Raw genomic sequence first — 24,990 nt, forward strand, 5'->3', positions numbered from 1 at the left:
TACTGTGGGCTGAATATAACACAATGCTTGCATAGAAAACACTGTATTCTGTGTACAATACATTTTAATTTCCTGAAATATTGATATTAATCTAAATCAAAATATCCTGGTTCAGTGTACGATAAAATCAAGACTAAAACTATAAAGCAATGTAAAGTTTTTATGTAGAAAAAGGGAATTTAGGCAGTCTGAAACATATGTAACTCTGTAACTATTTAAAACAAGTAAAACCATGTATGCAGTGAATAACCACAAGAGTCCCCTCAGGGTTGCAATAAAAAATGGGCTAGAATTCACCATTACCAGCTATGAATGCATAACCAAGAGGTGAACAACATAGACTCAAAGCAACACAATTCAGAGAAACACAGGAACAGGGTTTCTGACTGGCCAGTGTGTCCTGTGCAAAGTGAATACTGTATGTGGTGCTATGAAATAAAGAAAGTCTTTGATATTATATAAATTCATCTTATTCTGAGCATCAACGAAGAGCATATTATAATTTTCTTGCCCAACTGATAAATCATCCTTACAAAGAACAATTCTTATGATGTGGCCAAAGTATCACAGCCTCAATTTGATCATCCAGGTGTATTTCAGCCTTGATGTGGTCAATGATTCATTATTTATTTGCCTTTTTGGCTGTCCATGATATCGTCAGTAATTTTCTCCAGCACCACATCTCAAATGTGTTGATTTTCTTTCTATCCACCTTCTTGACTGCCCAGCTGTTAGATCTGTACATGGTGCTGGGGAATACCATGGCTTGGATGATTCTTTCTTTAGAGCTCAATTGTATTTCTTTGCTCTTTAAGATCTTATCCAGTTCTTTCATAGCTGTCCTTTCCATTCCCAGTCTTCTTCTTATCTCTTTGCTGCATTCTCCTCTCTGATCTATGCTTAATCCAAGGTATGAGAAATCTTTATTTTGATTTCTTCATTGTGTAGGTTTAATAGAGGTAGGTCCTCCATGGTCATTATTTTTGTTTTCTTTACATTCAGCAGCAAGCCTGCATTTGCACTTTCTCCCTTGATCTTCCTTAGCAATTGTTCTAAGTCTGATGTTTTCTGCTAGTATTATATCACTATTAATCACTATGCATGTACCAGATTTAGATATTCCTGATGGTGGCTCTACTTAAAAAGTAAATAATCCTTTAGATACATAAAATGGAAATTAAAAGCCACACATGCCGCCACCATTGTGGCAAGAGACAGAGGCTGTTAATATTCATGGTTTACATTCTTTCTGCTTTCATACTTGTGTTCAGATGCTCCATGGGAGTGGCAGAGAAACACAGGTATTATCTGTTTGTTTGGATTACTTTTTCAAGCTGTATTTGCATAGATGATTCCAGGTCAAGTTTAATATGAAAAAGCTGTATATATTACAACCAGGTACAACTGTTGCTGATGCTGATAGTAACCAACACAGAAACACACACATACACACTTTAGTCAGTAGGTCTGTCTTTGTGAATGGAGGGTGAAAACTAGAACATGAATAAAACATGAATTACAACTCTCCAGCCAGTCTAATGGGGTATATAACCTCCTGATTGTTTCTTATTAAGATTTAGATGGAATTATTCTTCAGGGAGGTCACTAGTTACAGAGAAATTGGGTGACAAGAAAGTGAGTCAAAGAACCAGGACTTAATTGAGGTAGATGGAGATCAGGAACCAGAGAGAGTAAAAGAGGAGCTGGAGTTAAATTATCTAATCAGTGACAAGATAATTCACATGGAAGGGAAGATGGAAATAAAGAAGAGATAAAAGCTGAAAGATGATAGTTTAAAGAAAGATCTGCTAACCAACCAATTCATAATGCACTAAACAATAAATAGAGGTTTGGAAAGAGCTACTTAGAGGCCTTTCAGTCATTCCATTTATTTTATCCATGATCTAGAGACTGAGGCCAAGTTACAAAATAGTGCTTAATGACTGCCTATATAACCCAGCTATAGGTTCAAATTATAGAGAGGATTTCTGTCTGGGATACATAGATTGATATATTAAGGCATTCATATAAATAATCAAGGCAATAACACTTTCTAAGTGGGTTCACCATTGCCTTATCTGAGGCTGAGAGTGTGACTTCCAAGGTTGCCCTGGAGATTTCAGCAGATGAGTGGGAAATTGAACCCTGGTCTCCCAGAGTCCTGCTCCATAACCTGAATCACTATACACTACTGGCTCCCCTACTATAACATTAAAAGCCAATAATTGTGCTACTTTGTTATATTTCAAAACAGATTTAAGAGCTACTGTGTGGACAATCTGTATTCAATTGTTCCAATGCAAAACACGATATCCCAAACTGTATCTAAATGGTGTCTTTGTGACACTGTTTAGAGAAATTACTATCATATGATACTGCTAAAAATGGAAAACCTATGGGCCTCAAGTGGGAAACAGGATCAGATGTGATAATCTTATCCTACAAATATTCAACAACAAATGAATAATTTATCAATGCCAGGGAAGGGGGAAGATGGAATGAGGGATGGTTAGACCAGATTCAGTTACGTTCAAATGAAAAGACATGGGTTGGTTATGTGGTTATATGTCTGCCTGCAAAGAAGTAGGTTGGTATCTCATCATCCTGGAAGTGGACAAATGAAAACAACAACAACTACAGAACAGTCTGGTTAAAACAGTGACATGGCAAACCAATTATTTAGAGGAGCAGAGGTAAGAGGTGTTATTGCTGTTGTTGTTATTGTTAAAGATCTGGATAGATATGTTGAAAGTGACTACAACTGTTATGTTATCACAATGTACTAATTAAAGAACTGTTAATTTAAAGAACAATGACTAATGTATTGTAATGAATTGGAGAAGAGCAATCCCTGCCCACCCACACTGATTTTCGGACTCATTGCTGCCTTATATTAAAAAAAGTATGGTGATGAGCCATGCTAGATTACACCAAAGTCCTTTCTAGTCTAACATTCGGTTCCTGACAATTGACAACCAACCAGAGGCTTCTGCAAGAGCTACTGTCAAGATGTGACGGCAACAGCTCATTTGTTTTGTTGTTCCCCAGCAGGTTGTATTAAGAAGCATATAGACAGTGGTGGCAGAAGTTTTCTAGGCAACGTCAAAATGACTATTTTAGTACATATTTGCCTCTCTACTGCATCTCTAGATTGTGTATTTAAAAAAAAAAGCTATCTGGCTAGCATGCAACAGTATAAAAACTAATTAACAGTAAAATAATCACATTACTGAGAAACTCTGAGAAATGGATCTTGAACTGCTTAGGTATTTCCAGTTTCCTTTTTTTTCTTATTGTGAAGACTGTATAAAAGAGGGAAATAATTCAGTTCCACAGAGCCTGCCTGGTCACTTCCTTTGGGGCTGTACACACAGCAACCACATGCCACACCCCCGATCTGGTCTTTGCAGGGTGCAATAGCTGCATTGACACATCTTGGCAGTGCTCCTTCGGTGCTTTGCCTGTACACAGCACCAGAGCAGTGCTATGACGCCGTGCACCTTGTGGTGTGTACCGTCACAACACCTTGGAGGCAGAGCCGGGGCATCTGTCATGTAGATGCTATGCCCCAACTCTACCCCCAAGCCAGCCCAACTTGCTGATCTGCACAGCCCCTTAGTTTCCTTTTTGATGTTCTGGCTGACAGCCCAGTCGGAGGAGCTAGAAAATATAAAGGTAGGAGAGAGATGGTTTTCTTGCTTGGAGAGATTTTATGCTAGCTTCTTCTCAGATTTTCATTTCCTGAATAAAACACCGGGTAAAACAGTGACTCAGAATGTCCAATTCTTGTCCACTTTAGGCCACTCATTACAACTATCACAATGTTTATATGTTCCATTTCACATTTTACTAAGACTAGCTTTCCCTGATTCACACGTTTCGTGTATGTATATGTTCTGCACGTTTGGACTTTCTTTCACATCTGATCCCATCAACAGCTGAACTTTCTTTCCGCTTGAGTCCATTTGCATCATAGACCACAGTGCTAATGTCCTCTGCTGTACCCCAGTAGCTCATTGAGCTAGGAGCTTCATCTTCTATCACTATCTTGTTCCATTTTGGACTGTCTCATCACAGGGTTTTCATGGCAAAAGACATTCGAAAGTTTATCCTGCCTCTTTTTGAGCAGTACTAACAATAGTTAGTTACGGTGCCACTCTCGTCTTTGAAAGATCCTCTACCAGTGTCACCTCACACCACAGCTTCTGCCCCCTAGCTGTTTGGTACATTTGGTAGATCCTCAGCAAAAGCCTGTCTGATATGGAAGACCCTACCAGAAACACTGCTACCATTAACAAAGCCTCTTGCCTCACTGAGGCATGGAATCCCACCACCATGGAAAGATGGTGGGGATGGGTGGAGACAGGGCTCATATGCTTCAAGGACTACTTAGTGAAGTTGCATCAATGCCCCAAACCATTCTCAATAATGTTCAGATATCCCGAGGAAAGCAAAAGTAAGCTGTAAACTAAAAAGTGCATGGAACTACTAAATGAGTCCCATAGAACAAAAGAATTGCATCTAACAGTCTTCACAGCAGAAGCTCCTAATGAAAATGCATCCTTGGTTATGCTAGAATGCAACAGAATGTTGAGGAGAAAGGGTGACTGGAGAAATTTTGTGACCTGGAATATATATATTGTATTTAGACTTATCAAGTGTTTCAGTGGAATGTGTGAAGACAGAATTCCCACCCAGCTGTGACTGGGGCCTCTCAAAATTAAGCAGTGAAAATAGAGTGGACAGGAGAAACCCAAGCCCTGAAAACTCATCTCATTTTCAGTAGCTACAAAGGGGATCTTAATATGTCCAGTGTCTGGCAGTGATAATGGGTGCTGGAGACCTTTTAGAAATTGGTCAGTTCAACTGCTTGACAATGCAGCAGGCACTTTCCTTAAAGGGCTGGCAGCACAGTGCCAAAGCAACAAATGACATGCCAAGGAGCGATCTCTAAGCTACCAAATGATGCCAAGTGCAATTAGTGAAGTAATCTGCTGAACATATAATTACGCAGGGAGTTCTATTCAGGGTGGATTTACAGATTAGTCAGTTGGTTACGCCTGCAAGAAGAAGGGAAAAGACATTAATGGGATATCAAAATATGCATTCTCTGAATGACAAATCAAGGCTTTAGAAATTTAAAAAAAAAAGGGGGGGTGTTTCCGATGTTTCCAAACAGCTTTGTGTGACATTTGCTTCATGAAAAATAGCTCTGAACAAGTAAAAGAAGGAAGAAGCTAAGCATTAATATTTAATGGCATTTCCCCCCAAGCATATTTTTCTTTTCTTTTCTTTTTAAAAACCTTATTCTTTTTCATGAAAGGCTGTTAGACTCCCAGCCTTGAGAAGGGAAGTTTTCATTCTGATCAAAACCAGGTATGGTGTTGATAGCTGAACAAAAAAATCCCTGAACACTTAGCAACATGTTCTTATGTCTGCTTACCTAAAGTTTTAGCTTCTGTCCCAAGGCCGGAGCCAGACTCCACGGCTGGATAAAAAATGATAATATGGGAAAGTAGTTAAGAGGTTAACAAAGTTTCTGAAACCTAGGCCAAGCACTAGTTTTAAGAGTCCAACCTCTTATTCCTAAAAATTCAACTGTAAACTGAAACCAAAGCCAGCTCAGTCCTTCACTTTGTAGGCTTTTATCAACACTCACATTGTAGCCTCTGATACTGTATTTGAAAATGAGTATGTTCTCATTCTGGAATAATGTGTCTTTAGGGCCACAGAAACCACTTCTAAGACTGTTTTTAGCTTGGACACTAAGCATTTGGAACCGAGCTATCCAGCTGATTGTTCTACATCATTATTAAGGAACTGATCATAATTAGGCATTGAGAGAAATAATTGGGTAGCTACATGAGCAATTAATTGTATGATTGGCTAACTAATGATCTCTCTACATATATTTGCGTTTTAAAGAAGCTATAATAGTCTGACATGTTTAATATTTCATTATGCTCTCTTGAATGCTATTGTGTAAGAGGACCAGATTATTCATTTTAAAAGGAAATAAATAATTCTGGGGTGCTAGTCCATACAGGGGGATATATAATTAGCACTTGCTTCTATCCCCACTTGGCCTGAGTCCACACTACTTGCAGGAGCACATTCTTCCACATAATCCACCCAGCACACTTAGATCCTCTGGGATTGGGAAGAATCTGCTACAACCTAAGAAGACCAGATTGTCTGTGGTGACCTAGAGGACCTTTTCATTTGGCGCTGCTAGGCTCTGGAATGACCTGCCAGACAAGATCCACCATATTACCACCTTAGAAGCCTTCTAAAAGGCTGTTAAGATGGATCTCTTCTGGCAGGCCTTTCCAGATTAGCCTTTTTAGTTTACCCTCCCCTTACCAATATTACTGATATTGTTGATATTATTACCTCTACTTCCTTCCCCAGTGAAACACACACCTTTCTCCCCCCACACTGAAACTGAATCTGGATCTCATTTTCTATTTTACCCAACCTTTACCAAGATTTTTTTTCCTTTCAACACTTGAATGTCATAGATATAAGCAGAAATCCCCATTACTGTATTAGGAGAGCTGGGAAAATGCAGCCCTTGAGGACTGGTGAACATTTTGATGAATTCCTGAGTAAAGCATTCCTTAATTCAGTGGTACAACAGAAAATGCTCATGCTCTTGTTAATACCTTTCAGCATGTTTTGATGGAGACACAGCAAGAAGGGACTCAGATGTCAGTCTCAATGTCTAGGTAGGCACATGTGGGAATAGGGTTGCCATGTCCCCCTTTTACCTGGGACTTGCATGGTTTTTGGGTTTAGGGAATGTCCCTGCCCGGTTTTCAAGAAAAGTCCCGGGCCCTGGCCGACCAAGATCTCCCCTGGCTCAGTCGCAGGCCCATAGCAGCTTTCTACTGTCTGTTCAATAAAAAAGCTCCTCCTCTTCTGGGCTTAGCCAACGGGGATGGAGGAGGCCAGCGACTCTGGGCCCCGGCTCAGCCAGGCTTCTTAGGCAGGCAGGTAAGCTCCCGGCTGAGGGTGGGGTGGGAGCCGGTCAGCTGGAGCCCCTCTCTGTCACTCGCTGGCCAGGCTCCTCTGAAGAAGGTGCAGCAGGGAAAGAGGAGGAGAGAGGCTAGCCTCCCTCTGCAGTCTGCTTCTTCTTCCTCTTCAACTACACCAAGTTCTTCTTCATCCCCTTCTTCTTGACGAGAAGAAGGGAAGGGAAGGGGGGCTGAGCAGAGCAGAGGCAGTGTGCCTCTGAGGAATGACAGGAGCATGCCCAGCTCCTGCCTCCATGGCAGGCTACCCTCTCGCTGGCGCTTGTGTGTGTGTGTGTGTATACAACACAACAGTGAAGTCATAAAACACGTACATTCTACCTCTGCTCTGCTCAGCCGTCCTTCCTTTCCCTTCCTCTCATCAAGAAGAAGGGGATGAAAAAGAACTTGGAGTAGTTGAAGAGGAAGAGGAAGCGGACTGCGGAAGAAGGCTGGCCTCTCTCCCTCTCTTTCCCTGCTGCACCTTCTTCAGAGGAGCCTGGCTAGCGCTCTCTCTCTCTCTCTCTCTCACACACACACACACACACACACACGCACATTCACATATATACACACACACATATATACAAACACATTCCCATATATACATACATACATACACACACACACATATATAAATACACAGACACACACACACACACACATATATATATATATATATATATATATATATATATATTCACACATGCGCACACACAGAGATATGTATACACACACACATATATTCATACATACACTCACACGTATACAGCTTCTTTGTTGTTGGTGGTAGTGATGTGTGCATGTGTGTGTGTGTCAACTGTAGGGCAAAAATCTGGAGGAAATGGTAAAAACTGGGGGGGCGGGCTTGAAAAAGGTAGAAAATCAATTATGGAATATTTTATTTTATCATGATTCAGGAAAACCAGAGCCAAAAATGGTCTTTATCCTAGTTCTTTTCATGGGCCTTCACATCTCTAGTCTTCCCTCAAGTCATTCGGACTTATGGCAGCCCTAGTCAGAGAGGTTTTGATTTTGCCATCCTCTGAGGCTGAGAGAGTGTGACTTACCCAAGGGGTTTTCTTGGAAGGATTGTTCAGAGGGGGTTTACCCTTGCCATCCTCTGAGGCTGAGAGAATGTGACTTAGCCAAGGGTTTTCTTGGGAGGATTGTTCAGAGGGGGTTTACCCTTGCCATCCTCTGAAGCTGAGAGAGTGTGACTAGCCCAGTGGGGGGTTTTTTACACCCAAGTAAGCGATCGAACCCTGGTTGTCCTCCACCGCTGCCTCTTCCACCGCTTCCTCAGATTAATTTAGTCTCAGGGGTGCTCCAAAATATGTCTTTGAATTCTATTATTATTATTATTTGAAAGAAATAAGCAGCATGGCAGCATACGCTTTCCTAAAGTCTGCTTCCTCAGATGCATTTAGTCTCAGAGGTGCAACAAGATCTCTATAAGGATTTATATTAATGTTTTTGTTTAAAAAATATTAATGTGTTTGGCTTTTAGTTGGTTATGTCCTCCATTTTTCTTAGATATCCTACATTATGGGCTAAATTTAGCCCTACATTTGTCGCACATTTTGGTCAAAATTTTATCCTACATTTTGTCCCGGTTTGGTGGTAGAGAATTATGGCAACCCTATGTGGGAAGGGTGGGCCTTGAGATATCCTGAGCTCTACAGCATTTTCCAGGTCAAAGCCAGCAGTTTCAATTGGACTTAAAAATAGATTAGCAGCCAATGCAGGCAGGCCAAATTCAAATTATGTTTTTGGACTGTTCTGGTGGTTACATTGTGCACTAGAGGCAGTTTCTGAACCATTTCAAAGGCTGCCCAAAATAAAGCTGACTGCAATAAATAAATAAATAAAGCTGACTGCCTAAAAAGTATCAAAACACAGACCATGAAATACATGCTTCAGTCAGCTAATGCTGTTAGAAGGCACTCCACACAAAGAGAACATTTGTCCTTCTGGTAATTATAATAAACACAAAGGTACATCCAAGTGTGGCACCTGCTCCATCACATCAATTAGAAATGATTATACTATGATCTGGACTAAAAGAAACAAATGTCTTCAAATATGCTTCAATTTTGTAACCCTCATTCAGTCTGCTCTTGAGTGCAATCACCACTTCTCCACATGTACTACCATACCACTCAGGATGATCATGTTCAGTGCTTTCCTATAGGTATAAATCAAAATTGGGTGGGGGGGGGACTGTTGCAGAACTTCAAACTGGAGACTCAGTGAGTCCATGAGATATCTCTGAATCATCACACTCTGGAACCAATCCTTCAGGTAGTAGAACCACTGAAAAATAGTGTTTATTGTTTTCAGCTCAGAGAGCCACTCCAGAAGGATACCCTGTCTGACTATATGAAAAGCTGCTGAGAGATTGAGGATATTGTATCCTGTGACCAAGTTAAAGTCTGTGCCAAAACTAGCATGGAAGCCAATCAAAATGGATCCACTAACTCAGTCTCAAAACTATGTGGGGCTATGGTCCATGTTCAAAAGTGAAAGATCTGCCCAACTCAGGAGAAATGACAACTCTGTATAGATTCTGTTGACCATTTACTTGAAAAAGACTAGATCTGCTTAAATTGATACAAATAATAACAAACAAAAACATTTATTGAATAGCCCAAGGGCTGTTTCAAAATACTCAAAAAATAGTAATACAAGCAATGCCACACACACACACACATATAATGTTAATATAGTGCACTAAGTGCAATAACCACAATACAATATATACCCAAATGAATAGCCTAAACATGCACAGCATATATACAGACTATACAAATCTAAAAATATACAATATGTACTGAAAAATATACAAATAAACAGGTGTGAGCGGGACAGGCATAGCAGGCTCCATCTTGCAAGGCAACAGACTCCTCCCCTTATGTTCTCTCCCAGATGCACAACAAACTTACTCAGGCAAGTGTGGTACAACTGTACCTTTAATAAGAAAATAGCTTTGTATTCAGTAGATGATAACTCAAAACATAAAGTCCAGTCTTCAAGTCAGACATTCCCACTTCCCATCATGACAGGGCTTGTTTCCCAAAGCTTCTCTTGTGGACTCCACCACTCGTCCTCCAAATCCTCAAGGTCTCTGGTTGTCCATTCCCCAGAGCCCGCAAAAGCCCAGACTCCCTCCTCTCGAGGGTTCTGGCACCTCACCTCCACTTGGGGCCTCTGCTTTGGCCTTAGGGCTCTTCTTGGAAGAGGCACAGGGACTCTGTCCCTCTCTGGCCTCCTTAAACCCTGTTCTTTCCCTTCCCCAGCCGCTGCTGCCCGAACAGCTCTTCCACGCCTCAGCCCTTCTGCTTTTATACTCCTTCCAGCTCCTCCTCCTTCCACCACTGGCTCCACCTCTGGGTTAACTTCCTCCTTCCCCTCAACCTCCACCACCTGGCTGCCCTTAGCCCCTTCAGCTCTCTCTACCTGGGTGAGTACCTCACTACAACAGGTAAGAATAAAAGTGTTTACACAATCAAACAGAAATGTGTAAAATAGTTGCCATGGGAAATAAAATAGAATTAAAATGGGAGGTAGAAATAACGTAAAACATCCATCATATGTGAAATCTCTTCATCACCCTTACAGTTAACACCAATCATCCCCACATATCTAGATCTCAACAATGATGCTTTAAGAAGGAACCGAGCTGTGGCAATAGATATTTTTTAATCTTGTCAACTCATAAAGTATGATATTCTGATGTGAGTACCCCAGAATATTGTTTGTTTAATATAGGGATCAAGGTATTGGTCCCTTTCCTGTTGGTACAGATTACATCTAAACAAAATGTGTGCTAGATCCTCAATTTCATGGTCACCACAAATGCAAACTCATTCATTATAAGGGATGCCTTGGAATCTCCCATGTCTTACCATGGTATCAAGCTGGTCAAACCTAGCTTGGGTGAATGCTACTCTGAGATGTTTTGGGATCTGTATTTTTAGATACACTGGCATATGAAAGGACCATTTGTATAGGCTCAACCATTTTAAATTTCCTACCCTGCTGAGGGTGGCTATATCTTCTTGGGCTGCAATGTCCAAGATTCTCTGTCTTGCACCCTTTCTTGCTTGATCTTTCATTGTGTAAGCTATGGGGAGGCCACAGCGCTTTATAAACTTTATCAGTTGTATAGACCATGAAGATTGCAGATGAGAGTGCAACTGTTCTAATAGGCATAATCTAGGGAGTCTGTCTGGCCCCATTTCATTAATTTTGCACAAATAATAAATGAATAGTCACTCAAGGCAATGTCATTCCTCTTTTCTACAGTTGACAGCTAAAGCAGAAGGATTTGGCAAACTTTTTAAAAAATATGAATGACATTTCTGGAAATAGATTTTAAATGTTCTGTTAATAGGCACTGACTCTAACTATATATTGTGACATAAAGTTGTATATTTTGGTGTTCTATAACTTCAATTTTTTTCTGACTCATAACAACTCTTAAAGTGAACCTGTCACCCGTCTTGTCAAGATTTACTTACGATAAGGTTTGCCATTGCCTTCCTCTGAGGTTGAGAGTGTGACTTGCCCAAGGTCACCTCACTAGGTTTCCATGGCTGAGCAATGGTCTCTGAGAGTCCTAGACCAACATTCAAACCAATATACCAAGTTGGCCCCCTTACCTACACATTACAGTACTGTAATTTAAATGTTGTGCACAAATAATCTTAAGACTTTTATAAATGTGACTCAGGCACATTACAGACTGCCTAAAAGTGGCGGTGTGCAAGTGCCGCCGGTTGCTCCGCGAGGGAGCTGCAGCTTCCATACCACGCAGCTCCCTCACGGAGCAAAAAGAAGCCTGAAAATGGCTCTTCTTTTTGCGCCTTGGATATGATGCCGTGAGGCGCTAGTCGCGCACTCACAGCATCACATCTGGGGTGCGACATGCAGACGCTATGCGTCCGCTACATCAAGATGGTGGCGCCCGTGTGGAATGGGCACTGCCATTTTGTACGTATTCAGTACATACTAGGGTTAGGGGCATCAGGAAGTGACGTCCCTTCCTAACCCTAGTACGTACTGGATACGTACTTTACGCTCGTCCCGAACGGGCCTCAGACAGACCTGTACTACTGCTTCATGATTAGGGTTACCAGACCTCAGGGCCTGGCGCAGAGTCTCCAGTTTTCATGCGAAATCTACAGGAAGGAGATGAGGGTGCAAATTCTCCAGGCAAAAGGGAAATATTGCTGCAACATGCAAAGATTCTCTGGAAGTCTATGGCGGGTTATAGACCGCCGCTTTGAGGCGGTCTGCCGCCGCCACCGTTTGCTCCGTAAGGGAGCCGTCGCAGCCACACCGCGCAGCTCCCTTGCGGAGCAAAAAAGAAGCTCCAAAATGGAGCTTCTTTCTGCGGTGCCCTAATGATGTCGCAAGGCGCCGCTGGCGCACTCGCGACGTCATTAGTGCCGCGACACGTCTGGACGCTATGTGTCCGATACGTAAAGATGGCGCCGCCCATGTGGAACGGCCGGCGCCATATTGTATGGACAGAGTCCGTATTAGAGCCAGGGGCATCTAGAAGAGATGCCCCTTTTTTAAAATGGGACATCCTGCGGACGTCCCGCCGGTCTGTAACCGGCCTATGTCTTTACTTAGCTGCCTCATTCCTTTCAAGTCTGCTCTGCATCTTTTTAGGCAGAAGCAAGTAAGCCAGATCAAATGTTCCTTATCTCATCTCCTTAAGTAAGTGAGAAGGCGTAATCCCATCATTTTCCTTGATCTGGGAACAATATCTTCAGTCAGGATTTCTCTCTTAATTTCCAAAGAGCAACATATGTTCTCTGTGTGTGTGACCATGTGTGTTTGAATTATAAGCTGCAAGTAACCGTAGTTGGAGTCTAATGGCTAACACCTATTGACATTACTAGGGACCATGCCTACAGAAACTTTAAGGCCTGGAATAATCCTACTCATGTCAGAGCACCCAAGAAGTATCCAGTTATGGAGAGCATCCCTATGTACACCATTCTATTTACTGTACAGAGCACAGGAGTTTATCACACGGGAGGAATTTCTCTTAATTTTAAATGAAAAGAAAGTGGGGACAGAACGCATTCACATGAATTCGCTAGTTCGGCGAATTTATGTGAATTCGAATTGCGTTTGAACTGACTTCCCATTGCCTGAAAATAGCTTGCCATTGCCCAAAATTGCATGTGATCACCTTTTACGCAATAATGTGAAACCCCATGATTGCGTTCGGAATGACTTCCCATTGCCCGAAATTCCGTGTGGTAGTCTATCACGCAATAACGTTAAACCCCATGATTGCATTCGGATTGCCATTGTATTATACTTCCAATTTCCCTTGTCTGATAACATCCAGAGTTGTGAGTGATGGGGAATCTCACATGGGTGAAGGGAATCACTTTACAAATTCAAACAACAGACTGACTCAAGTGTAAAGTTCAAAATGAAGGAAGGTTAAAAAGAGAAATGAGTTTCACTACAACAATGGAAGGCCTCCCCTAATGTTTTGGACTATAAATCCCATAATCCCTAGCCATTGGTCATGCTGACTAGGGTTTATGGAAACTTTAGTCTAAACATCTCAAAGGCATAAATTGGAGATTATTCCAACATTTTGCTTCACACAGTGTCCAATTAAATGACTTCACAGATACAAAAATTGTTCTCATACCATTGCTCCCCACCAACTGATATTCAGTGGCATACTGCCTTCAAATGATCTAGTCATAGTGGTAAATAGCCACATCTTCCATGTATTTGTCTAATCCTTCTTTAAAGCTATTGACTGCTAAGGCTTATGATTTTAAACTCCATAGATGTAATGTTTCCCAAAGAACTATGTGTGTGCTTCCTGAAGTGACTACTTCCACTTCAAATGTTTCAGAGACTGATTCCCTTTTTAATTTAATTCTAAACCCTTGATTTCAGTACTGATAAATAACACAATGTGTGTACATTCAGAAGCCTTTATTTGTTTCCACTGGACCTAATTCTAAACTCTGGAGGTGCCATTTGAAAGTGGTGGAATGAATAGTTCTACCCTTAGAGACTCTATCAGAAGGAGGTCTTTTATCCTTTCATTCTTTTGTTAGCACAATATGAGTCTAACCAGGTGTTAGAAGATCAGCTTAGTAAAAATTCCATGGAGAGAAATACAAGCTCCATAGTAACCACTTACAGATACTGTAAAAGCGGGGAACTTATTCTTTAGCTCCCGTGAAACTGCATGTAAATCTTTCCATTAAAATCCTTCCTCAGCAAAGACCTTGAAAAAAAATGTACAGTATTATGGTTTTTATGAACCCTTTAAAAAAAAAGAAAGCATAAATTCCTCATACTAATAACCATGAATTTCTCATAAAAATTCCAAAAGCTAAGCACATTGCTTAACTAGTAAAACAGAATAGAAAACAACCTATTAAGTGAGGTTCTTTTTTCTCAACATCAAAAATAGGAAGCCTCCTTCTATTTCTTCACAGTTTCTATTATGACCATAAGGACAAAGCAATTGTGCCATTCTCTGCTTAAGGGGATAGCTGTCCTTAATAAATAATCACTTTTGTTTCCCACCAGAGCAACATATAAGAAAGTCCCTTCCCCACCTCTCTCTCTCTCTCTCTCACACACACACACACACACACAAGGATCAGCAAGAGGAAGTAGTTGCTAAGACCAACTCACAGCATGTTCACCCATGTGTATCTTTATTGTGCACAAAGTGTGGAAGGAAATATATGACCTCTTCCATGTGATACAAACTTCACTTCTCTTGTGCACTGTTCAATAATGTTATTGTTATTGAACAGTGTTTATGCGAAGAACTGAAGTATCACATGAGTATTAGGGGTGAGTGAAAGTGTCCATCTGCCTCCAGCTACTCACATGATGTCCATTTCATACTGGTAGCATGTCAAAGAGGCAAAATTGAGGCTACAGTTTCTCAGGTTTTTTTCCCAGAGGACACAACACTAATTGGGGTTTTAAATGGTAAAGTTGGAAAGAATCATAAGGCAAATGTTCTTGGCATATGACCATTCACCAAATACCACAATTAGCAGTACACATTTTACTTTTGTTATGATCAAAATCAGCGGTCAGATCTACACAGACACCATAGTACTTCCCATAATATGATGATTTCTCATATTACTTGTCTGGGAAGGAGGATATGTGAAAGAAATTATTCATGTGCATTGCCTTAGTCCCTATTTTTGATAGCTAGCCAAACTTGTCTGCCTCTGTGTTACATATCCTGAATACCAGCATTCATCTGGTGTCTTCTTAATGGGGGAAAATGTTTTTACAAGTGCCAAATCAAACTCTTATCCAGCCTGTTCCAGTCCATTTTGTCACAAACATAAAATCTGTGCTCACATTTCCAAGGTAGCCACATTAGGGAAGAAAATCCTGACATTCCTCCAGAATGAAGCTGAGAACTCTTGTTTTACTAAGCAAAAGAATCTTTCCATCACTTTGTGAAAGTATAGCTCTGCCTCCCACTGATACATCATTATCCAGTGGACAAAACTGTAAGACACTGTTGCTTACAGCATAATAAGAAATCTATGCATTCTTTCAGGTGTGAAGTAGACAGACCAAGATGAAGCTTAATGGGTTGTCACATTAAAATAAACTGTTTGCCTTTATGAAATATACTAGGAAATATTTTTGTTTTTCCTTGTAGGGAGAATTGCTTTGTACTAGAAATAAACAGAGCAAGTAAATGCTTCCATAGTTTCCATTATTTAATGCACAACTTTTGTGCCTCTTGTGCTAGATGGGTTTTGAGGAGGAAATTGATAATCCTCTGTGAGTGTTCTGCAACCTGGTTACTATAATGAAACCTGAAAATGAACTTCCAAGTGTATGAAATTCCAGCTGTAAAAAATGAAATTCCAACTGTTAGAAACTGGAAAAAGAATTCATCAAGAGATTCAGTTTTATCTTCTGTGGCTTGAGTAGGAAGGGAGTTCTTTTTATCATGCTACATGTAAAATCAGACAATCTGTGCAAGGAAGTCTGTGTTGCCACTCAAGTACTGTTTGTTAATGATAACAAAGGATCTTGTCACTCCTTAAGGACTATCAAATTATATTTGGCTCGTTTTTCATGGTCCAGAGCCCTTCTAATCAGATACAATGAAGTGGCCTGTGAACACTTATGCTAAATAGTATTTGACACTTTTTAAGGTGTTAAAACAGACTAGCATGGAACTCCCCTGGAAATTTCTAAGCTTCACTTTCCCACTAGAGATGCAGGTTTTAGAAGTACTGCTGTCACCAACACTTACTGAATAAAATCAGTATTAAATGCACATTAAACTGACCAGCAGAAAGGCTTTGAAAGAGAGCATGCAGGAACTTTAACAGCAAACTAGCAAAACCGATTTAAAAAAGGAAACCACCTATAGATTATCGAGAAGCTGTTTCTAGGTCCTGGCAGGAGGCTCACTGACAAAATTTTCTTTTTTGTCAGGGATGAGGTGTTTGTTTTTTGGGGAGAAGGGGGAATCATGACAAAAACCATACTCTCCTAAATAGGACAACACCAATCTACGTTAGGCAAACAAACACCTTTCACATTTATCCAGATCAAAGGGAACTCCACTATGATTCCACCTGCAAATGAATGCCTGCTCTTTCTGTCTTAGGGATAGGAAAGATATTTAAAAATATGGTTAAAATACAGAACCCTGGACTCATGACAATATTTGCAGTTACGGATTGTGCAAAATTCACACATGGTTGCCTTGTGCAGAGAACAGCATTTTTAGTTCTATGCAGAAATATAGTTTTCTGCACAGAAAATTTTGTTTCCTATTCAGAAAATGCTGTCACTGGGATTTGTTTTGCACATAATTCGTACGTGTTTTTTATTGTATATAAAACACATTTTTGTATAAGAAATGGCATTTTGTGTATAACATTATATTTTATAGAATATATGTATAGAAATATATATTTTTGTGCAGAAAACAATTTCTGCACCAAAAATGCCATGGCTCAATGCTATGTTAAACCTGGGATTGTAGTTGTTGTGGCACCAGAGCTCTCTAACAGAGAAGGCTAAATATCTAACGAAACAACAAATCTAAGATTCTGTAGGATGGAGCCATAGCAGTTAAAGTGGTGTCAAACTACATTAATTCTGCAGTGCACATGCTGCTTAACTTACAAATAGGCTTCAAAAACATTTTGAAAACTTGCTAGTAGCTGGAAGAAAAAATGTTGCTTCCTTCAAGAAAAAAACAAACAGATCCCTAAGCCTTTGAAACAAGAGTAGTAACAGTGAAAAGAGGGCGTGTTGACTAAAAAGACGGCTTCACATGTTCCACTGAAGTCATAGAGAACCCCTGGAGATTTCAAAGTCTTCAGCTTGACATTCAATACAGTTTAATACATGTCTGAGCCAGAAGAAAAATATCCACTTCCACTTACGATGGAATGACAGGACATGAAATTTCCATTGTGCACTGGGGGTATCATAGTCAAATAGGCTACAATAAATTTAAGGCAGTGAAATTTAAAACTTTCTGATAGCTACAATCTCAGACCTTCTACCTATGTGCAGGCTGCTCCATTTCATTTATTCAGGCAATTGGCTGGATTTGTAACCCATTCAACCCCCCCTTCCATTATATAAATATGGTAAAGTGCCACAGGAATTGTTCAGAATTGTTGAAAATGTACTATAGTCCTGAAAGGTAGCATACACATAGTCCGCCGCATTCTGATTAGAAGACATATCCTAGAAGATCTGTTTATACAATTTTCTTCCAAAACAGCAATCTCAAATTGTATCCCAAAAGAGTTCACAATTTTCTGTAAACATTAGTCATCTATCCACATGTACAAGTGAACATAGGCAAATTTAGCAATGTGACGTAGGAATGCACTTGTTTAAATTCTTTGTTCCCATGGAGGAGATTAAGCAAATTAAACAAAGCTCTCCCTGCTGCAGGATCATCTTCAAAAACTGTGCAGTCTTTGAAGGTGTTCTTGTAGGGAGGACAACGTTTCAATCACATTCATCATTTTTTCCTATCCTGCTCCACAGCTGGGAGGAGAGTACTAGGGGGCAGCTGAGCAGAGACTCACTGATGGCTATTGTAGTCAGGGTTGGATGAGCCTTGCCCAAGTAACCCCATCCCTCTAATGGGCATGGGCATGTAGTTGACAGGGTGGGGGTGAGGCAGACATGCAAGGAGGATTGGCTGCCAATGGCTATCTTAAGCCTTAAGCAGTTATGTGAAGTTGAAAGCTTTCATGGCTAGCATCCATAGTTTTTTGTGGGTTTTGGGGCTATGTGGGCATTTCTCTGAAGATGCCAGCCACAGATGCTGGTGAAATGTCAGGAAAAACACTTCTAGAACATGGCCATATAGCCCAAAAAAACCACAAAAAACTTACTCAGTTATCTTCCCACCCCTCCCACCAGCACAGCCATGTAGTGTCTGGTAGGGGAACTGGGAGGGAAAGGCAGTGGAGAGAGCTGTGTGTCAACAACTATCATAGCCTGTGAAGAGTGACCCTTATTTTTGACCTTTCCCAATGTCCTCTCGCAACTGTACAGCTATGTATTGGCTGATGGAAGGGGCAGGTGAAACCTACATGAGGAGGGTCACATATTGATGGCTCTCATAACTGGTGGAAGATCAGCTTCACTTGGATGTTGTTGTTGTTTATTTATTTATTTATTTATTTATACCCTGCTCTTTGTAAATGCTCTCAGAAATGCTTACAAATTGTTTCCTGCCTTTAGGCTTACAATTTAAAAAGACATGATGCAAAAGGAGAAGGGAATGGCAGTAGGGAAAGGGATCTACTCCAGCAGGTACTGCTAGTACTGCTGGTCCTTCTCTCCCTCTAAGGCCACGGCATTGGCAGTTGGAATGGAGGGGGTGCTTCTTCTTTTTATGGGCTAGTCATGATAGAGCTGTGTGTGAAGTTCCCTCTGAGGCCATGGCAATGTCACCCTCCCTGCACCTACCACTAGTATGGCTCTGTAATAGCCAATGTGAGGGGATGGGAGTAAGCAAGTGAGCCACCATACAAGGAGAATCACTTATAAACAACGATTATACTAGCACATGATGAAGCTGGCATCTTCTGGAACCTACCAGGGGTTCTGAAGAGATACTGGGGGATAACATCATAATTGTGTGCTAGCTAGCCAGTGGTGATTCTCCTTGTTCAGCATGCAGGGAGAGGGGACAAATGGGGGGGGGGGAGCTTTAGCAGGATTCTTATCATCAGCATTTCCTAATACTTTAAAAGCTCCCTTTTCACTTCTCCCCAATACACAGAATATTATTTCCACCTCTAGTATGACCCTATTCTATTTGTACTGTATATGGGGTAATTTAACCACAAAATTTGTGCCCTTGTTATGTGTCAGTGCTGCAAATATCTGTACTATGTTCCAGTGTTATGTGCATTTAAATCCAGAAGTTATAGAGATGTTGCACTGCATAAACAGCACTATGAAATATACCAAGGGGGCTGGAGGAAATGCAGTAGCTGAATAAGCAAAGAACCATCATACAAGCCTCCTAACTCCAGAGGGCAATACAGACATCCTGGAACAAACATGACATTCACTTTGATCGATGGCTAACATAGCACATCTCCACTTACTCCCAAGACAGCTTGATTAACTCTACAACTTACGTCATTATCTGTGTTTCGATGCCTGGCTCCACTAGGGAGCCATCCACAAAGAGCGGTGCTGATGTGAAGCCATATTTATTCCAGGTCCTTCCTTCATCAAAACTCACCCTGTGATAGAAACAGATGAGATAAATACACATGAAAGAGTTTCACTGGAACCATTTCGAAGGTAATTAAGCACCTCCTTAGGCTGGTGAGTGACAGTAGCTGGATTTATAAACAGACATCAATCTTTTTAGTCTTGTCTTGTTATTAATTAATGCTCTGCTTCGCAGTGCTTTGAAGAAGTAATGCACCATGAACAGTTATCAAAGTCAATGAGGGACCGCATTGCCTGAGTCGAACGACAGCTTAGCTCTGATCAGGGGAAATTGAAGGATCTGCAAAAGAAGGTTTCACTTCAGCTTATGCAGTTGTCCCTTATTTTGCTGTAGGGCTGAAGGATTTTCTTTAAACAAGACTGGTGCTAAATCTTCACAAGATCATACTCATTTTGAACCCAACTGTACAAAAAATTTCTTATGTCAACCAAGCAATTAAAGAAACATAAGGAATCCTGCTGAGTGCAGAACGCATCACTTATGCAAGTGGTTAAACCTTTTACCAACTTTTATTAGGAGGCATCTGAGACCTCCTTGCACTGAGACCGCCTGAGTTGGTCCTCGTTTATTTATTTATTTTTCATTCCATGAGTGATATGCATGCACAGTTCTGCCCTCCAACCTATCTGTCCACCTGAATTCTCCACTGAAATCCTCTGGGGTTAACACTGGCATAGCACAGCTAATAAATAAATAATAATAAAATTTTTATTTATATGCCGCCCTTCCTTCGATCAGGGCGGCTCACAGCACGTTAAAATACAATCAACACAGTACACATAAAATAAAAATACCCATTAAAACAAACCAACAGTAAAAAGCCCCATAGCCCAACCTCTTGGCCACGAAAGAGGAGGGAGGCCCACAGGATATTTATTCGGGGAATGCCTGTTGGAATAGGAAGGTTTTAAGGTCCTTCCTAAATTGGGCCAGGGTAGTATAGCTAAAGGTAAAGGTAGTCACTTGACATGAATGTCTAGTCGTAATCGACTCTAGGGAGGAGGGCTTATCTTCGTTTCTAAGCTGAAGAGCCAGTGTTGCCCAAAGACTGCTCTGGTGGTCATGTGGGCAGCATGACTGCACTAAACGCTGTTACCTTCCCATTGAGAAGTGGTACCTATCTATCTGCTTCCATTTGCATGCTTTCAAATTGCTAGGTTGGCAGAAGCTGGGACTAGTGACAGGAGCTTACCCTATCATGCAGGATTCAGGCCTCAAACTTCTGATCTTCCAATCATCAGAACTGTGCCTTAACTACTAAGCCACTAAGAACAGCTACAACATCATTAAACAGGATCTGCGCTAACATTAAACCAAGAATAGTTTTTCACACAGACCTCATTATAGAAAAAGTACAGTGTGAAAATACTGCAATTCTACCATAAAGGAAGTACATAATAATAATAATAATAATAATAATAATAATAATAATAATAATTTGTTTTATTTATATACCGCTATTCCAAAGATCATAGCGGTGAACAGCAAGTAAGCTCTAGTGTAAAGTCACATAATTAGTCCTACTCCACTCTATAAGGGAGATTGCTTTCAAATATTTTGTTATTCACCTAGTGACATGGGTGTCCTTAAACAAATCTTTGATTAGAGATTTGTCTCCGAACAAATCTTTGGTTTACTGGAACCTTTCCCAAAATGGTACCCTAATGATGTTGGGCTGTAGCTCCCATTCTTTCCAGACAGCATGGTCAGTGGTCTTGTTGGCTGGAGAGTGATGATGATAGTCATAGTTCAACACACTGGGAGGGCACTAGATTGGGGAAGTCTGTTTTAGTGAAAGACCTTACAATAAGGGATAATTTAAGCTATCATCTCTGAACAATTTAAACCCATAATTACATTCTATTTTTAATCAATCTGTGTATTTTTAATCCCAAAATACCCATTCAAATGCACATATTATTATGTAATAAGCATCCTGTTTCAAAATACATGCTAAGAACTGTCTTATAGCTACTAGAGAATTGTGTTTCCTTGACATGTTGAGGAGAGAGCTTTGTAGTCATGGTGAAGGAGAATTTCCCTGGGTGTACCATGATGTATGGGTTTCACTGTCTTCTTCCCAGGAACCTTTGCAAGGTTTATGCCTTGAAAATGCCAAGGAAAAGGCAGCTAATCAAGCTTCACCTAGTAGTCTGCGGGAAGCACTTGAGCAAGCTTGGAGGAAGGCTTTACACAGGTCCACTCTCTAGGTATAAAGCAAGCTGCTCTTAGCTCCCATAGTCAGTTCTTTTTTGCATGGGACCAGATCTAGTTGGGGAAATAAAGGCACATCCTATCATAGGTAGTGGGGAGTCCCCAGAAGGGACATTTGGGCAAAGAAAGTGAAGTCTCACTCAGCTTGAAGGCAGGAAGCTTCATTCCACTCCCCAAGTGGCAAGGGAACCAGACAGTTGTGTCCCATTTCTGTCATCTTGGCTGGACCCAGCAGGCAGGCTGGGTGTGTGTTTTGCCACTAGTTTAATTTTGAATTTAGATGTGTGCTGAGTCTAAGCCTATGATGCTGTAATCAATAAAAGTTGTGCTGTTATTTGTTCCAATAACAGGTGTATTGGGAGTTATTTGGGGGGAGGTTCTTCCAACTCATGGCTGACTCAAGTGCAAGACTGAGTAGATAATTAAATTCTGATCTACATATTAGTTTGTGAAATGTAGATCGGGAAAATTCATATTGGTATTGGCAAATACCAAATTGCTCAAGTATCCCTAGCAATAATGGGTATACAACTGGGTTGTGCTGGAGATATTGATAAATGATTGCAGTTAACCTCTTGAACATGTGAAATCATCTATGGATGTTACAATGTGAAAAGTAGAACTTTCTAGTTTCTCTATATTACCATCTTTCAGTGCCCCACACTAGTGTTACCAGTTTAATCTCACAGCTGAATTACTCAAATACAAGAGATAGTTATGGATTATAACCACTGCAGAGCTCTGTTATTATTTGACTGAAAGCCACAATGGCTTACATTGTATAGAAAGTCAAAAGTGTCCATCTGCAAGATTATTTTGATTCACATGCATGGGGTGTTTTGAATGTCAGCTCATGAAAGCTGTTTCCCTGTAATTTGTTCCATTAACAGCTTCAGAAGCTACACTAGGTCAACCCATTAAAAGAAACTCAAAACCCAGTGCATTTACACGGCTAACTAATAAATGCCAATGGAAATTCCAAATCAATGCTGTCAGTAAATAATTTTTTAGTATTTTTTTTTTTCACATAACATTAAAGAAAGATAAATGACATAAATAGAGAAATAGAAAGCTCGTATATTCTTCCTTATGAACCTGCCTGTGCTTTGAGATCTGCTGGGGAGTCTGTAGTCTCTGTTCCACCACCTTCATAGGTACATCTGGTGGGAATATGGGAGAGGGCTTTCTCAGTGGCTGCCCCCAAGCTCTGGAACTCCCTTCCCACAGAGGTTAGACTGGTACACTCCCTGCTTTCTTTTCACAGAAAAGCAGATTTTTCTTTTTTTGACAAGCATTCAAGGTCTGCCCCACCTACACAATGTGCTGCATTTTCCTAATTGTTGAGCTGGTGTGAGAGTGTGTATATTTTAATAGTGTATGTGTTAATCTGGTTTTAATTTTTTATTGTTTAATGTCTTTTAATTTGCAGTTCGTTAATTTTAGCTACGTGAGTTTTTATTTATTTATTGTAAGCTGGGAAAATGGGGAAAAGGCAGAAAATAAATAAATAAATCCCATGTAAAACCATTGGTCAAACTATTGTCCATCTAGCTCGCTACTCCAATTAGCACCAGTTCTGCAGGGGATTTTCACCAGGTTTTAAGGCAGAAGACACTCTCGGTCCTACCTAAGGCTTCTGGAGATGGAGCCTAGGATCTTCTGGCATGCAAAGAGATAAATAGGATGTGTGGCTGCTTTTCAGAGCACAGAAAATTTATTTTTCGAACAGTTCCCAGAATACTCGAGCAACAGAATTTTTTTAAGACTACAATATAAACCTGCTTGAGAATAAGTCTAGACAGTAGGGCTTATTTCTGTTTTAATTTGACTCCCTGGCATGTTTGTAAGCTGCCCTGGGGAATCTGTTGAATGGTAAGAAATAAATCGAATGAATGAATGAATGAATTTAATGTGCAAGATTTTGCTGCATGCAGTTGCTTTTGGCATTGTTGCTGGTTGTACTATGCTTTCATTGTTGTTTTGTCATGCATTTCAGGTCTGCTAGATGTCTTGCAGGTCCCCATTGTTTCAAAATGTTCAATATAAATGTTTTAATGAATAGATAAAATAATAAGATAGCTTTAAGCAAATCAGTATCATTTTCCTATTTGTTCCCAGAAGTCTTTTCCCCCTGCAGGTAGGTGCTGGCATTTCCAGGGAAGAAGGATGGCTTTTAAATATTGTGTTTATAAGATTGTAGAATGAGGCACATATTCTCTAACCCAGGAGATAACTGTTCTACTTAATGAAGGAGATACAGGCAGAGAAACATACACAGCATGTACACACATCCAGAAGAACTCACCAACACATTGTGAAACTAATAGGATGCCGATGAAATCAGACAGGTGGCCATCAAAGAAATTTTTGTGGTTGTAGCTCCTCACTTATGGATTCCCTATGAAATCTTTCCTGGCACAAGATGTGATGTCTTTCTGGCACTTGGTAAAAATATTCTTATTTGCACATTCTACTATTTCATGTGATCTTGTTTCAATGACAGCTTTATCAGCGTGGCTGAATTTTATGGCTATAGTGATTCTCATTGGCAGTGTTATGTTTTAAATGGGTCTTTAAATATACATTATTGCATTGTCATTTTTTCTGAATATTGACCTTGGAACCATTACCTAAAGGGCAGTGTGTAAAATAAATAAATGCTTGTTTCCTACAAAATTTATTAAGGATGCTAAATAGCCAGGTGATCTTGCCTTCTGGTTTCTCCTTTCAGAAGTTACAAAATCATTTCTAAGCATCCTCTCATGAACTTGATCTAGGACTGTGTAACATCTGAAAATATTTATCTGGAACACCTATGCAAGTGCAAAAGAGAAGATGTTGTAGATCCCACATTGTCTGAATATATTATTCAGTAAAAGAAAGCCATGCAAGTTTCAGTCTGCCAATAGAAGGAGCAAGGGTTGATTTATTATTATTATTATTATTATTATTATTATTATTATTATTATTATTATT

At 40.3% G+C, this 24,990-nt stretch overlaps 1 protein-coding gene across 1 annotated transcript in view; it reads right to left on the reverse strand.

The window, feature by feature from the left end:
* SORCS3 (sortilin related VPS10 domain containing receptor 3) overlaps positions 1-24,990 on the reverse strand; it is a 652,615-nt gene that overhangs the window by 114,445 nt on the left and 513,180 nt on the right. The window contains exon 14 of the mRNA XM_042460847.1: positions 19,700-19,807. Coding sequence (XP_042316781.1) covers positions 19,700-19,807 — 108 coding nt within the window. The remainder of the gene's footprint in view (positions 1-19,699; positions 19,808-24,990) is intronic.

The sequence above is a fragment of the Sceloporus undulatus genome, chromosome 3 (genome assembly GCF_019175285.1).
Source record: "Sceloporus undulatus isolate JIND9_A2432 ecotype Alabama chromosome 3, SceUnd_v1.1, whole genome shotgun sequence".
Classification (NCBI taxonomy): domain Eukaryota; kingdom Metazoa; phylum Chordata; class Lepidosauria; order Squamata; family Phrynosomatidae; genus Sceloporus; species Sceloporus undulatus.